At 44.5% G+C, this 13,655-nt stretch overlaps 1 protein-coding gene across 5 annotated transcripts in view; it reads left to right on the top strand.

Moving 5' to 3' along the window:
- ENOX2 (ecto-NOX disulfide-thiol exchanger 2) overlaps positions 1-13,655 on the top strand; it is a 43,092-nt gene that overhangs the window by 1,658 nt on the left and 27,779 nt on the right. Inside the window, exons 2-4 of one of the 5 annotated variants that reach the window (XM_072042862.1) lie at positions 5,459-5,669; positions 8,581-8,724; positions 10,944-11,075. In XM_072042862.1, the coding sequence (XP_071898963.1) occupies positions 10,979-11,075 (97 nt within the window). In that variant the 5' untranslated portion in view covers positions 5,459-5,669; positions 8,581-8,724; positions 10,944-10,978. Of the gene's footprint in view, positions 1-1,539; positions 1,769-5,458; positions 5,670-8,580; positions 8,725-10,940; positions 11,076-13,655 lie in introns of those variants that run through there. The other 4 variants (XM_005020627.6, XM_072042860.1, XM_072042859.1 and 1 more) reach the window with 4 other exon arrangements.

Below are 13,655 nucleotides of genomic sequence, written 5' to 3'. Positions count from 1 at the left end.
CTGCAGAAGGGAAAACTCTGGGGAGATGTTACAGCAGCCTTCCAGTACCTAACGGGGGGGCTACAAGAAAGCTGGAGAGGCACTCTATCAAGGATTGTGGCAGCAGGACAAGAGGTTATGGCTTTAAACTAAAAGAGGGCAGGTGTAGGTTAGGTATAAGGAAGACATTCTATGCTGTGAGTGTGGTGAGGCACTGGGACAGGTTGCTCAGAGAAGCTGTGGATGCCCCATCCCTGGAGGTGCTCAGGGGCAGGCTGGATGGGGCTTTGGCAGCCTGGGTTGGTGGGAGGTGTCCCTGCATCCCCTGCAGGGGGTTGGAGCTGGCTGGTCTGTAAGGTCCCTTCCAACCCAAACTGTTCTGAGTGTGAATTTTCCAGGGGAATTCACTCTCCTTCTCCACCCCAGTAGGTCTGTGTCAGAGGGTCAGTTATTCCTGCATCCCTTCACTTGTAGAAACACGTTTCATCTGCTTGTGTGTATAATTCTGCAGAGGTGATAGAAATGTAAAGCTGCTCTTGACAGGGATGAGTCTCTGAGCCTTTCACAGTGGCATTTTAGATCATGAAAGTGTGAGTTTGTGCGTTTGTGCAAAGGTGCATGTATTAATTTCCCGAAATACTGGGAGTGAGGTTGGCAGGGTGGCTTCTGGAGAGCTTTGTATCCCAGCTGGACGATGAGCTGTCTGGGATTAGGTGTGTTCCTCTCCGTGGGCTGCAGCTACACGCTGCACCAGAGTATGTCTGCACACTGCCTGGAAGCACAGGTGTCAACATGAAACAACTTCTGGATGCTGTGTCATGGGAAAGGTGGTTTGGCAGAGCGATGTGGGCATCCTAAAAATACTCCTTGCTGTGAAATATTTGGTAATTTGTCACAGTGGTGAGGCCATGTAGGCTTTGTGAGGACTGTTGAGGGCTTGCCACAGGGATGCAAAGAACAGGCGATGGTGGATGTACACGGGTAGGTACGTCGTGTTTCCCTTTGTGTCTTCTCTGTTTATAGCAGGAAACAGAAAGCACGTCACACACAACTTGATCAAGCCTCCATGCTTTTGCTGCTGTGTTGGCAGTGGTTTGTGAATATGTGCCACTTGAAAACACTGCAGGTGGACCTTTAGTGTTATGAATGTTGTGTCTTTGGAGGCAAAGAAGAGAGTAAGTCCTTACATCTCCTTTTTTACAGTGCCCTGCTAGAATAAGCTTGCCTGAAGTTCTTTCTTTTCCACTACAAGCTTCCAGAATCCAGAAGTGGGCTGTGTGCCTTTTATCTTCAAGGATTACCAGGACTTAATCTTTTGTGCAAAGGCAACTAACTTCAGGCATGCCGATGGGGTTCGTTTAGCTGCGTGCCAGTGCTTAGAGCATTGATGTATGAAATCCCTCACGGATTCAGATTTATTACTGCTAATCAGTTCTCCAGCTGCTCTTTCACCTCCTTGCCCCACGCCCAAGAATCAGCCCATTGGTGTCAGTCACTGGAGACTGATGGTGACACATGCGGCTGCAGTTTGTAAACTGTCCTAACCTGGGCTCTTGATGCCTGGGCTGTCGTTGCCTGCTGGTGGGGAAGCGCAGCGCTGGTTTTACTGACCCATCTTCCTTCTGTGCTCAGTGGCTTTTGTGGGGCTGTACTAAGACAGGAGCCTTGTGTGGGAGCTGAACCATCCACCTTTCAAACAAACAGATAAGCAAACTGGAAGGGGCAGGAGAACTGGCTGAAACACTGAAGTATTATCAGTATCTTGCCATGTTCCTCGTGCAGTATGCAGGTACCGTGTGCGTTTCGTGGCGTTCTCTTGAGTGTTCATTTCTCTGAGGCTGTCTGGATGAGAGTCGTTAGAATAAAGGATTATGTGGAATTGACAGGAGTAACTATCAAAAGCATGTTGGTCTCTTCAGTGTGCTTAGGCAGCTTCTCTATCAAACGTGTGTCTGCTAAACTAATTGTTATAAAGCTCCAGCTGTTCACACAGGAGTACAGCAGAAAATTGTGCACAAGCCCAACAGTAGATTTTAAACCTGGGAACTATTGCAGAAAGCAAATGTTTGGTGTTGAAATGTGTCTTCAAAGCCTCGGTATCTTGATTCTCTCCTTTCCTTTTCTTGTTGTTTTCTTTTCTCTGTGTTTTCTAATTGGTTACTGTCGGTGTTCCGTACTTTTTCTTCCCAAATTTATTTCTTTAGACGTGAAAACAAGTAGTATGTAAGCAGACGGGAGTTTGTATTCCGCAATTCTGTTTGTTTCTGGGTAAGAAAAGGGACCACTGCCCAGGTTGAGAAATAAGTACTTCCAACATTTGCCAATGTTGGCAAAAGGTAGGTCCGTATTTATAGCAAAGCCTGCGTCAGCCCATTTCTGTTCTTCCTTCTTTATGCTGAGGCAAGTGGGAAGCTTGGTGAATGGTATAAACCATGTGGACTTTCTAAGTGTGTGATTAAAATGCTTTTAGGTATATGAAGGTGTCAGGGTACTCATTACTACTTTTTTTTTGAGTTACAGGGGATGAATTTGTGCACCTGCTTTTCGTTAACTAGTTGGATGTCAAGACATTGGAGCGCCTAAACGGCGGTAGCATGAGGTTGCTGCTAGGGCGTGCGCCCTGGGTGAACTGCTCTGCCTCTAAAGCAGTGCTAGGCTTGTGCACAGAGCTTGTGCTGTCATTTAATCAAATGTTAATGAATCCAGCAGGTAAGATTTTTGCAAAAATGTTGAAGTGGAAGCCCCGTTGAGGTACTGTTTTAAGGAATACAGTTTTAAAGCACACCCAGCTGTGCACAGTCGCGTTTTGGGTGGAATTGTTGCTGGCATTTCCAGCTGTCACTAAGAATGATCTGTAAAACAATGCTTTTCAGTTCAAATGAAGTTGGTTCTCTCTTTTTCTTGCTGGTCATTAAGACCAATGGCCAAGTTCTGTTAGCAAGAGCGACTGGTTGGAAAATGAAATCTTGTCGAGGGGCTGGCATGAGACCCAGTGAGGATAGATCCTTCTGTTCATTTATGCCTGGAACATCATGATCTTCCCTATCTCTATTCAGGCTCCTTCTAAATGTGTGCTGTGAGAGCTGCAGCTTCCATCTGTGCGTGTATTTGTGTCTGAGGGGATACGGATCGGAGCTAAAGCTCAATGTTAGTTCACAGACACGATATAACAGGGAATTGTTCCTAAAAGTGGCTGCTGGGCACCGCATTCACCTGTTGTAGGGTGAAAATTTTGGTATAACGAGGATTTCCCATAATGTGTAATTTCATTATGTGAGCAACAGAGAAGTGGACTCCGAAGCACGCTGAAAATCTTCTCCCTGGCTTGGTTTGTTCTGGGAACAGAACCCGTGCTGCAGGAGCGCAGCAGCAATGTGCTCACTGTGCTGCTTCTGTTCTCGCTAATATTGCCTCTGTTGCCTCTTGGCCTTTCTTCATTTTGGGGTAGCAAGTTACAGCTTTTCCAAGCTGGAAACTTGGGAACTTCTCAATATTTAGCGTGTTGTAACAGAAATACTGTCACTTGCTTCCCCAAAATGAAGAAAGGCCAAGAGGCTGCGCCTCGAGTGCTGCGTTCAGCTTTGGGCCCCTCAATACGACAAGGACACTGAGGTGCTGGAGTGTGTCCAGAGAAGGGCAACGAAGCTGGTGAAGGGTCTAGAGAACAAGTCAAGGAATGGTTGAGGGAACTGGGGCTGTGTAGTCTGGAGGAGTCTCGGGGAGCCCGTATTGCTCTCTCCAACTGTCTCAGAGGAGGTTGGAGTGGGGCGTGGGGGTCAGTCTGCTCCAAAGCAACAAGTGATGGGACAAGAGGAAAAAGGTGCGCCAAGGGAGGTTTAGGTTGGATATTAGGAAAAAAAACAAACAACTCTGAAAGGGTTGTGAAGAGCTGGGACAGGCTGCCCAGGGAAGTAGCTGAGTCACCATCCCTGCAGGTATTCAGAAGCCCTGTAGATATGGTGCACAGGGACGTGGTGCAGGGGTAGACTTGACAGAGCTAGGATAAAGCTTGGATACGATGGCCTTTCCCAACCTCAGTGATTCTGTGATGCATCAGCTCCCGGCTTCTTCGGCTTCTGAATATTTCTGGCTTGTGGGATTCTTGTTGGAGTCTATTGAAAGAGGACAGTGGGCTTCTCTTCCAGAGCACTTGGACCACGTGGCAAGTAAGTTGTAAACGCAAAGGGTTAGCTTTCAAACCAAGGAAGTCCTTTCTTTCTATTTTCATCTTTTGAAGAGGTTTAGGCTGTGTGGAAGAGCACATATAATGGGAAGGGCAGCTCTAAAACAGTTCTGACATTGAGGAATAATTTGTTTGGCATAAAGCAATTAACTGGAGTGAGTTTTACGATGAGTGCAAACTTACGGTAATATTTTCAGACACAAAGCATGATTTGAAGCCATAATGTTTTCGCTCTTTAAATCTCAGCTCCTAATTCACAGTAAGGAATCTTTGCTGCCTCAACACTGCCTCAAAGTGCCTTTCAAATACCAGTTGGAAAAAAGGTTATAGAGAAGTCAGTCTCTTGTGCTGGAAATCTCTGAGCAATATACTACTTTTGGGTTTTATTCTTACTCTTGTCCCCTCGTTGTACTGGTATCGCCGTTTTATGATTGCTCTGTAAGACGTGTCAGCTGTTGTATGGCTCGAGGTTAAAAACAAACCAAAATCCTTCAGCGGGGGGAAAATGAGGATTTTAAACCTGACCTCTTCACTGATTTACTCCCGGTGTGGTCTCACAAATATTGCAGTGGCGTGACCTCAGCCATGGCTTGATGGGGCGGTGAATCTGGAGCTGAATTCCTGGTACCAGTGCCCCCTTAATCATGCCCTGTGGGGTTATCACTGAGCATTAATCTGACACCGTGAATTTGTGCTAGTGCAAAAAATGCTGCTGCATTCACGTCTGGGGATCATGTGTTGCATCTGTTACAGATCATATCAGATTATATTTAATGGGGAGCCCATAAATAATATTTTTTTTGGGAGTGGGCTATTCGTGAGATGTCTGGAGCAAGTCCATGGTCCGTTCTCCAAGGACTGTGGTGTCTCTGGTTGTCCTTATCATGCTTTTGTTGTGTTGTGCCCACGTCGCTCACAGCCAGCGCCTGGACCTTGATATTTGGAAATGTGTTTCGTTAGGTGATGCTGAGCTGGGTGCATCCTCATCTTTTAGACAGTCATTGAGTTCAAACTGAACTTCATTTGCTTCCCCCTTCCTCCCAAAAAGCAAACAAACAAAAAAACAAACAAAACCCACCTCCATTGAACTTTAATTCGTGTTACTGTTGCCGTTAGTCTCCCACCTACCCTTTGTACAGGGGTAGCCTGCTTGTGAAGGTGGGTTTAGTTCATTTTGTGAGCACGAGGCAGCCTGTGATAGCCAGGGATGAGTGACCTCATTCCTAACATCTTCCAGTGGTATGGGATGCTGTTTTGTTTGCTTGTTTCATGTCGTGTCTGTCTTCCCCCTTACAGAGACCACAGTGCTGTGGTGCCTGGTGCTAGCTGCTGGAGGCTTGCCCTTCACCAGGAGAGAGGGATTTCATTCTGTCAGTTCCTGCCTTCCTCTCCTTCCCTGCTTCAGACCCTCTCTGCTTTGGCACGGGCTGCTAAGGAGCTCAGAGCTCTCCCTGCTTCTCTGACCACAGCAGCTGGAAGCTGCTTCCTGCCCGGTGGTATGAGTGAGGTCAGTTTAGCTTCATATTGGTGTCTTACTCCATCTTCCAGTTTCGAGTGAATTCCCAAATTGTGAATCCTTTTGTCTTCACATTGGGAAAACCGAAAAGTTCAGCCATCATCCGTGTCTCCCTGAGCATTTATGTGATGCTGTCTGGCTATGGCTAAGCAATAGCCTCATTTGCTGTGGTCTTTTTAAACATCTGGCAGTTCTGCACTTGATCTAACTAAAACCTAGTGCTCAGGACTGAACGGGATACCTTGTTGGTGCCTTACAGCTTGGGTTTTAGAAAACTTGTTTAGGAGATGGTGCTGGGAACCTAATGCTGCCACAGGGGGTTTCCTTCTGGGGTGAGGGAAACCCCAATCTAGCATGATGGAAAAGACTGGGGCAGTGCCTGCGGTTGGTGTGGCGTACCTGGGGTGTTGTGTCCAGCTCTGCGAGGCACTTGTGGACGTAGAAGAGTGAGCCCGGTGAAGGGCCGTTAGATGGGATTGTAGATGTTAGTGAGGTATGAGAACTGGGATTGTTTAACCTGGAGAAGAGGCTTGGGGTGGGGAAGATATCTCTTATCTCTTATCTCTTGATAAGAGAGGTAAATTATTATCTCTTGATAAGAGAGGTAAATTTCACAGTTGCTCTTTTTATTTTCTGACTATTTCTTTCCTGTGCACAGCCTCTCTATTTTTAACCTGCTGCATTCATGATTTGTTTTTCTGAAGCCTTGTGACCTCCGTGATATTTTGACTTTGGAGTATTGAAGAACCAGCATTGTAGGCATCTCGCATAGTCGTGCGTGACTATTGTTGGCTGGTGCCAGCTGAACAGTGCTTGTTTTCTTGGCTGCTTCTTGCATTCTCACCTTTCAGTAGCTAAGAGAAGAGCCCCCTTAGACTCTCTGTACCCACTCTCTTGTCTATTTACAGCCATACACAGCAACTGTATTTATTAACAAGTTCTTGGAAGTGGAATCCTCTAGAATAGAAGTCACGGCGCTGCCTGCAGCTTGCAGTGTGTCCGGGGAAAGGTTCGTATAAATGAAGCTGTTGCCATGTTTCAGCCTATCAGTGCACTGAGGCAGCATAATTGTCATCTTTGATACTCTTACAGTTTTGCTGGGTTCTCCCAGGAACATATGGCTTAGCAGAAATGCAGCTATTTTTATCACTTCATGTTAGTCCAGATTTTTTTTTCGCATTGCCTCTGCGTTCACAGTGAGTTTGCTGAGAAGAAGATAAATAAAAATGAATATTTTAGTGTCCCTTCAGTCTTGCATCCCTGCAAGTGCTAGATGAAACAAAAGGTGGAACAATGAACCCAGAGCTCAGTTAAGGGCAGTATACCTCTCTAAAACTTTCTGTGATTGTTTACAAAATACTTTTGTACCTTTTTTTTTTTTTTTTTTTTTTTTTTTTTGAGAAAAAGGCCATGGTAAAGAGGCGGAAAGGGCTAGGGACACATTCTTTAGGCACATAAATGACACATAGTTGACCATCACCTCATTTTTCTATAACAGATCTGTGGAGAGTGATAATTGAAGCTCAGAATTAGTCTGGAATGGTTGTAATGCCTTGAACTAGGAAACACACTGCAAGCTGCAAAGCAATATTTCTGCAATCACCTTTGGTTCAAATTTGCATAATTAGCTTTTCTTCATGTATATAGTGGCTGGATGTGGTTTGTCTTTTTGTTCTGTTTCCTGATATCCCCTAGAGGGTTGTAGATGTTGATTAGGTATCCGTCCATACTGGAGGGTAGACGTCTTAGAAGTATGCACATAAATAACTGCATTGATGTTGGTGTCCTGTCTTGAACTGGGTGCTGTCCTCTGGATCTGGTGTTTGCATGCTCAGGGTGTGCAGGTGGAAGCTTGAGTGGGCAGAGAAACTGAAGCAGAGCCCTCTGTATGTGCAGCCTGATCTGAAGTAGCTGGGTGCCTGTTGGGGCTGTGTGAGCACAGGTGGAGGACTTCAGCTGCGAGTCCCTGAAGCGCTTGGACATCTGTGGTGGATGGGGGGAAATGCACAAGCTGTCCCGCCAGCAAGCGTTTGCTTTCCTTCTGGCAGCTTTTGTTCTGCTCGATCATATTACTCTTCCTTAACTGTTGCTCCTTCTTCGCGTGTAGCGTGGTAAACGCAGCATTGGGTGTTTCTTGGGAAAGCCAGACTCAGCACTGGAATAAATTGTCCTGCCTGGAAACGGGGATATTTGTGAGTGAGGAAAAACTCAAAACTTTCAGGAAGCACAACAAACATGATGCTGAGTGTTCAGCAAAGTAATTTTTAAGTAGTATTCAGACTATTTGTTTCTTGGTATTTCAGAATGTACTTTATGGCTAGAGAATATTTAAGAAGTTACCCTATTTTTAACACTTTATTCTGGTCTTTATGGGTCTGTACAGGCCTTGACATCTCTTTCAGCTGGGAACCATCCTGGAAAGCTGGGTAGTGTCCTCCAAGGATCATGGCGTAACTCAGCTTGTAAGGTGGATGATGGGCAGCTCAGTCTAAAACTGGCATCGTGTGCTATCAGAGTTTGTGTTTACAGTAAATTTTGTGTGTGGATCTAAGCCTGCCACGGTTCCATACTATGTGCTGTGTCAAGCATGTCTTAAATAGCTGTACAGCTTTTGCTCAGTACCCTCTCACTGCAAAGTAGAAGAGGAGGCATCAGTTCCCCTGATGGAGCTTTTAGGGTGGAGTGGAGGTTAGAGCAAGGGAAGGAGATGGGAGCTTTCTGTGGCACAGAAGCAGGCGAAGGAGGTCTCAATTGTTCACACCATCTTAACTGTTCTGGTTTTATATCTTACAGGGCCTGAAGGGTACCAGCTGTATCTGGGACTGGGCATTTCTTTTATTACTGTGATCCCGAAGCATCACAAACCACAACAACTGTATCTGAACGTGCTTTTGTCTTTCAGGCTTAAACCATCTGTCCTTTGATCCTGCCAGCAACAGCAAATCTTTGCAGTTCAGCAGCACGAGTGGTACACGGGTGTTGGAAAGCCCAACTGAGAATGGAAATGATTCGGGCAAGAAGAGGAAGAGAACAAACATTCCTCCAGGTGAGCTATGTAGCAGCTCAATATTTGGCAATGGACAAGACATCTGCTTAAGTGCAGACCAAAACCAGCTGCTGTGCTAAGATGTCAATGCAGAAATTGCTCTGCATTGGATAGATGGAAATAAAGTTGTGGTCTGGTGCTGTTTGCAGTCAGACCAGTGTTTGTGTTTCCATTCTTACATGGCTTTGAATCAGTCATCTTTAGTATTTCTGTGTAAAAATGAAAGCAGTTTTGTATTTTTTTAAAACCATTGTGGAATCACTATACCTGTCCCAATAGATTTTTTTTTTTCTAATTCAACAATATCTCAGTATTAAAATCATGACTATAATGAAAAGTAGTCACTTAGAAGGCAGAACGGTCTGAATGAATGGAGATATTCATGGCTAAGAGAATGTAATAAAACCAAACTTGTTGAAGCTATTATTGTCTAACACTTTCCCTTGTCTGTTTTGCCCTAAGACATCTCTTTTCAGCCAAAGTAAGGCTCCTTTTCCTTTTCAGAGTTATTAAAGAAGATAGCTTTCTCATCTTCTTGGAGACATTTTCTCCAATTGTAGAACAAGACATAGCTTTAATTTCAGTTTTGCAGTGCATAGTGTGATGTGTTATAAAATCATTACCTGCCTCTACTACCAAGAAGCTATGAACATCAGGAGTTCTTTGGAGGTGTGAAAGCCTGATTGTTCTGCTTTCGAGTTCAGTTAACATATTGATGGCATGTGAGTGTCTCTCACTCCAAATGTACCTTGCAGTTGCACACCTCTCCCAGGTGTGTCACATGCAGCAAGTGTGAGACCTGTCTAGTGTGACAAAAAGAGAACTGGAGGGAATTTGCTTTTTCCCTCTGGAAAGGAGGTGATGGCTTCCACATTCGTGCTATCAAATATATCTCAGGTGAAGTGAGACTTCGGTCAATTTGCAAGAACAGGTAATGTAGATGTAGCCAGTAGGACTGCCCCCTGTCCAAAAGCAGTCCTAAAGGACTGGCTCAAGTGGGTAGCATCAGGAATTGTTGTTCTTTTCATTATTTCTCTGGACCTTTTGCCTGTAAATAAAGAAGGACTTCTGGGTGATGTGAAGATTGGAGGCCCTCTTGGACATAGCGATCACTAATTAATAGAGTTTTTGATCCTTGGAAAAGTAAGGAGGAGGCTTAGCAAAGCTGCCACCTTGAACTTCCAGAGGGCCGACTTTGGCCTCTTTAGGAGACTGGTTGGCAGAGGCCCTTCTTCTTGCAGATAACTAGTGACAGCACTAGAGGGAATGGCCTCAAGTTGGGCCAGGGGAGGTTCAGGTTGGAAATTTGGAGACATTTCTTCTCAGAAAGAGCAGTCAGGCATTGGAATGGGTTGCCCAGGGAGGTGATGGAGTCACTTTATTGGATGTGGAGGGAAACAGGGTGACAAGACATGAAGCAAAGGCTGAGGTACTTATTGCCTTCTTTGCCTCAGTCTCTAGCAGCAAGACCAGTTGTTCTCTGGGTACTCAGCCCCCTGAGCTGGTAGATAGGGATGGGGAGCAGATTAAAGTCCTCATAATCCACGAGGAAATGCTTAGTGAACTAGTACAATAAACTTTTCTGTGCAAACAGAAAGAAAAGCATTTTGTCTTGGTGGTGGTACATGGAAGTAATCAGCTAAAGGCATGGTTGACCCCACTAAATCACTGCACATTTGAGTACTTAACATGAAGCCAGATATTTGTATAATGCTAATGGTTCCACCTGGTTCCCCAGGTAACTTTGCTAGATGTTGAGTAAATAACAGTGGAACTGCAGCTGCCAGAAACATTGTTCTCTGCTTCATTTCTCCTTTTAGAAGGGAAGATATGTCGTCAAATGGGAGTGGAAATACTCTCTGCTTGAGCAGACTGGCAATCTCCAAATTCAGTGCAATTATGGCAGTTTATGCCTGCTGAACATTTGTCCCTTCTTCATAAATTCTTATCTTTAATCAATGTTCCTTCAAGGTCCCTTAGAGCTGTGCATTGTAACGGACAAAACATAATTTATGTGCTTTTGGAAGTCAGTTCTTCCATAGACTTGCTTCCCTGAAATGTCATCTACTTGATTTTTTTTTTCAGTTGGCCCTTTTCTATATGTTAGGGCCAAATCTATTTTTGTATGCTGATACCTCACAGCCTTCTTGAGTAATGTATGTCCAGCAGAAAATTTAAGATATGCACTGAGCTCTTCATCACCTTTTTTCTCTCAGCAGATAGTGGCAGAAATCTAAGCCTAGACTCCATTCCGATGGGTTTGCCAATGTCAGACCCAACTGCCTGGGCCACTGCGATGAACAATCTAGGGATGGCTCCCATGGGAATGACAGGACAGCCCCTCCTGCCTGGTACGTGAGTTATCCAGACTGTGTCCACCTTTTCTTTCAAACAAGTCTTTGGGAAGAACCTGTTTCACTTTAGTTAATGTTTTTTATATGCAGTAGGCATTTAATGCATTTCAAACACAGCTTATAATGTCTACAAGTGATTTATTCAAAGGTCAGTGTTTTAAAACTGATGCTTTTATGTCTTTTTCTCCTGCTCATGTACATGTGCCAAGTGAAAGTCAGTAGAAGTCTGTACTGGGAGTGTATACAAGTTTGAGGATAGTTTCCCATTCCCTGATGTAAGAATGGGGAAGGCTTTTGGTCTTCTGAGTAGTGTTCATCCTGATCCTTTTGAGAGAAGACTTTGGGATCAGGAGTTCTGCAGCCAGCACAAATGACTAAGAACGTTTTAGAAGGAGCACAATGTTTTTTCTGATCTGATTGCAAGAGCAGAATGCTCTGGTGAATGTGGATCAGTTCTCAAGCCTGATGATAGTTTGAGGTTTAGACCAGTCATATTTGTAGTATCTATATAAAAATAAAAAGAAGAGAGAGACAGTGGAAGCTTGAAATGCTGTGGACCATCTTTGTTTAAAGCCAGGTGAGATTAAAATTTCAGGTCACAGTAAGAAAAAAAATGGCTAAAAATGCTTAAGAACTTCTTAGCTTAATACTGTTTCTACAGATGAAGTAAAGCATGTAGTTGGGAGATGCTTTGACAGGAATGCAGTATCTAAAATGAATACACAGCATCTTTCATGACATCCAGGTAAAGCCAGTCTTTGTATTAAAGGTTATCAGTTTTCACCAAACAAAACAGCACCTGCCAGGCCTGTTTCTGAACTCGTTAGAGTCCTTGAAGACTTTTTTCCTTCTTTTTTATTTTTTCTTACAAATGGAGCCTGACTCTTCTGATTTTGCTTCTTAAGCCTCTCAGGTGCTGGTCTGTAGCCACAGGCTTAGCTTCTTAACAGGAAAAGCAGACCACTAGGCAAGGTGGCAAGTTGTCCAGCATTTGAATATTGCTGGTTGAGCAATAAACAGTGGGGGTCACCACAGATCCAAAGACCACAAGTTCTGTTTCCCTCTGTGTATACACTTTCTACCTTTCTTTACGGTGTAGTTGTTCACTACCCCGCCAGTTCTTTTGCTTCTGATAATCCTATCAATTCACACTTTTTAGGAAGCTGTAGGTGTAGGTTAATCAGGGAAACACCTGCCTGTCTTAGATTTCTTCTCCTTCCAATTCTTCAGGCTCCTCTGCTACTGTGTTACTCCATTAAGGATTTTCTCTTATTGGCATCAATTTCCATTCCTGTCAACTGACCTTGAAGGAATAACAAATTACCAGGACAATAGGAGACTGCATGCTCACATTGGTATGAAGAATTACAGAATATGAAGAAAATTAATTTAGAGGCTTACAAAAGCGGTAGCAGCGAATTCACTTGTCTGTTCTGGATATGTGGCAGGTAGCCCAGAGTAGGGCTGGGAGGAAGAGCCACCGTCCTTGCCAAGGATGGTAAACAGGTGGCTGAAGCACACCATATTTTGCACCTTTTGCTGCCAGCTAGTGTGATTTCCCTGCAACAGCATTGTGAACCTTGCTTCCCAAAGACGGAAGACTTGGCTGTCATGAGTTCTGATGTTTAACGATACCTACACTCTATTCCTGTTTTTTTTTTTTCCTTCATTCTGTGTCTATTTTCTGCTGGCCAGCAGTGAAATACTCTTGATCTCATAGGTGTACGTATGCCAAAGTGTGCAGAGATGACAAGCAGGACCTTTAGATTCTAACACATGGACATTTCAGCAGCCTGCATTTTGCAGCAGATCACTGCTGCTCCCTATCCCCCATCCTCCCTACTGCCTCAGCAGTGTGAGCTTTGGCCATTCCTCCTCCTTGGAGATGCTTTTTATGGGCAGTAGTGGGCAAGGGCCAGATTCTCCCTGCTGATGTTTCGGAGTACAGCTCCAAGAAAATAATGAGTTTCTTTGCCATTTCAACAATGATTTCTGTGGGAAGATACCAAAGCTGTGTTTATCATAGCACAAGCTGTGGAGGAGTGATGGGCTGTGGGCGTGTGCCAAAATGGCATGGCTTCATCTGTGCTTCTTAGAGGGGTACCTCAGGACCTGCTCCGTTACCTGCAGCATGGGCAGGGTGTGGTTGGGATAGGCAGTATTTGTGAGAATGGTTCAAAACTTCACAGCTGGGATTGAGTTTGCTGGCATAGGTGTCACTTCTCTCCTTTTTGGCAACAAGCATCCCATTGTAAACCTTTGAAATCTGAAAGAAGTATTGCTACTGCAAGTCTGTGAGCCAAACCCCAGCCCAAAGAACGCTTGCATGGAGGATTGCAGTAGAAGAAGCAAATCCTACCCCACGATAGCAGACATACAGGTATATCATTGATCATTCAGCCCCAGCCTAACCCTAGATCTGAAAGTTGTACCTTGCAATCTATTTCCTCTGTAAACTAATAACCAGTGTATGTTTCAGGGGAGTTGTGCGGCACCAGCATATGTGCTGATCCTTTTTTTAGACAAGTGAAAATACTGTTTAAAATAGCTGAAAACAGTGCTGTCTGCCTGGTCTTT

The sequence above is a fragment of the Anas platyrhynchos genome, chromosome 10, assembly GCF_047663525.1.
Source record: "Anas platyrhynchos isolate ZD024472 breed Pekin duck chromosome 10, IASCAAS_PekinDuck_T2T, whole genome shotgun sequence".
Classification (NCBI taxonomy): Eukaryota; Metazoa; Chordata; class Aves; order Anseriformes; family Anatidae; genus Anas; species Anas platyrhynchos.
The sequence above is the reverse complement of the archived record's forward strand: the minus strand, read 5'-3'. Positions and strand labels throughout refer to the sequence as shown.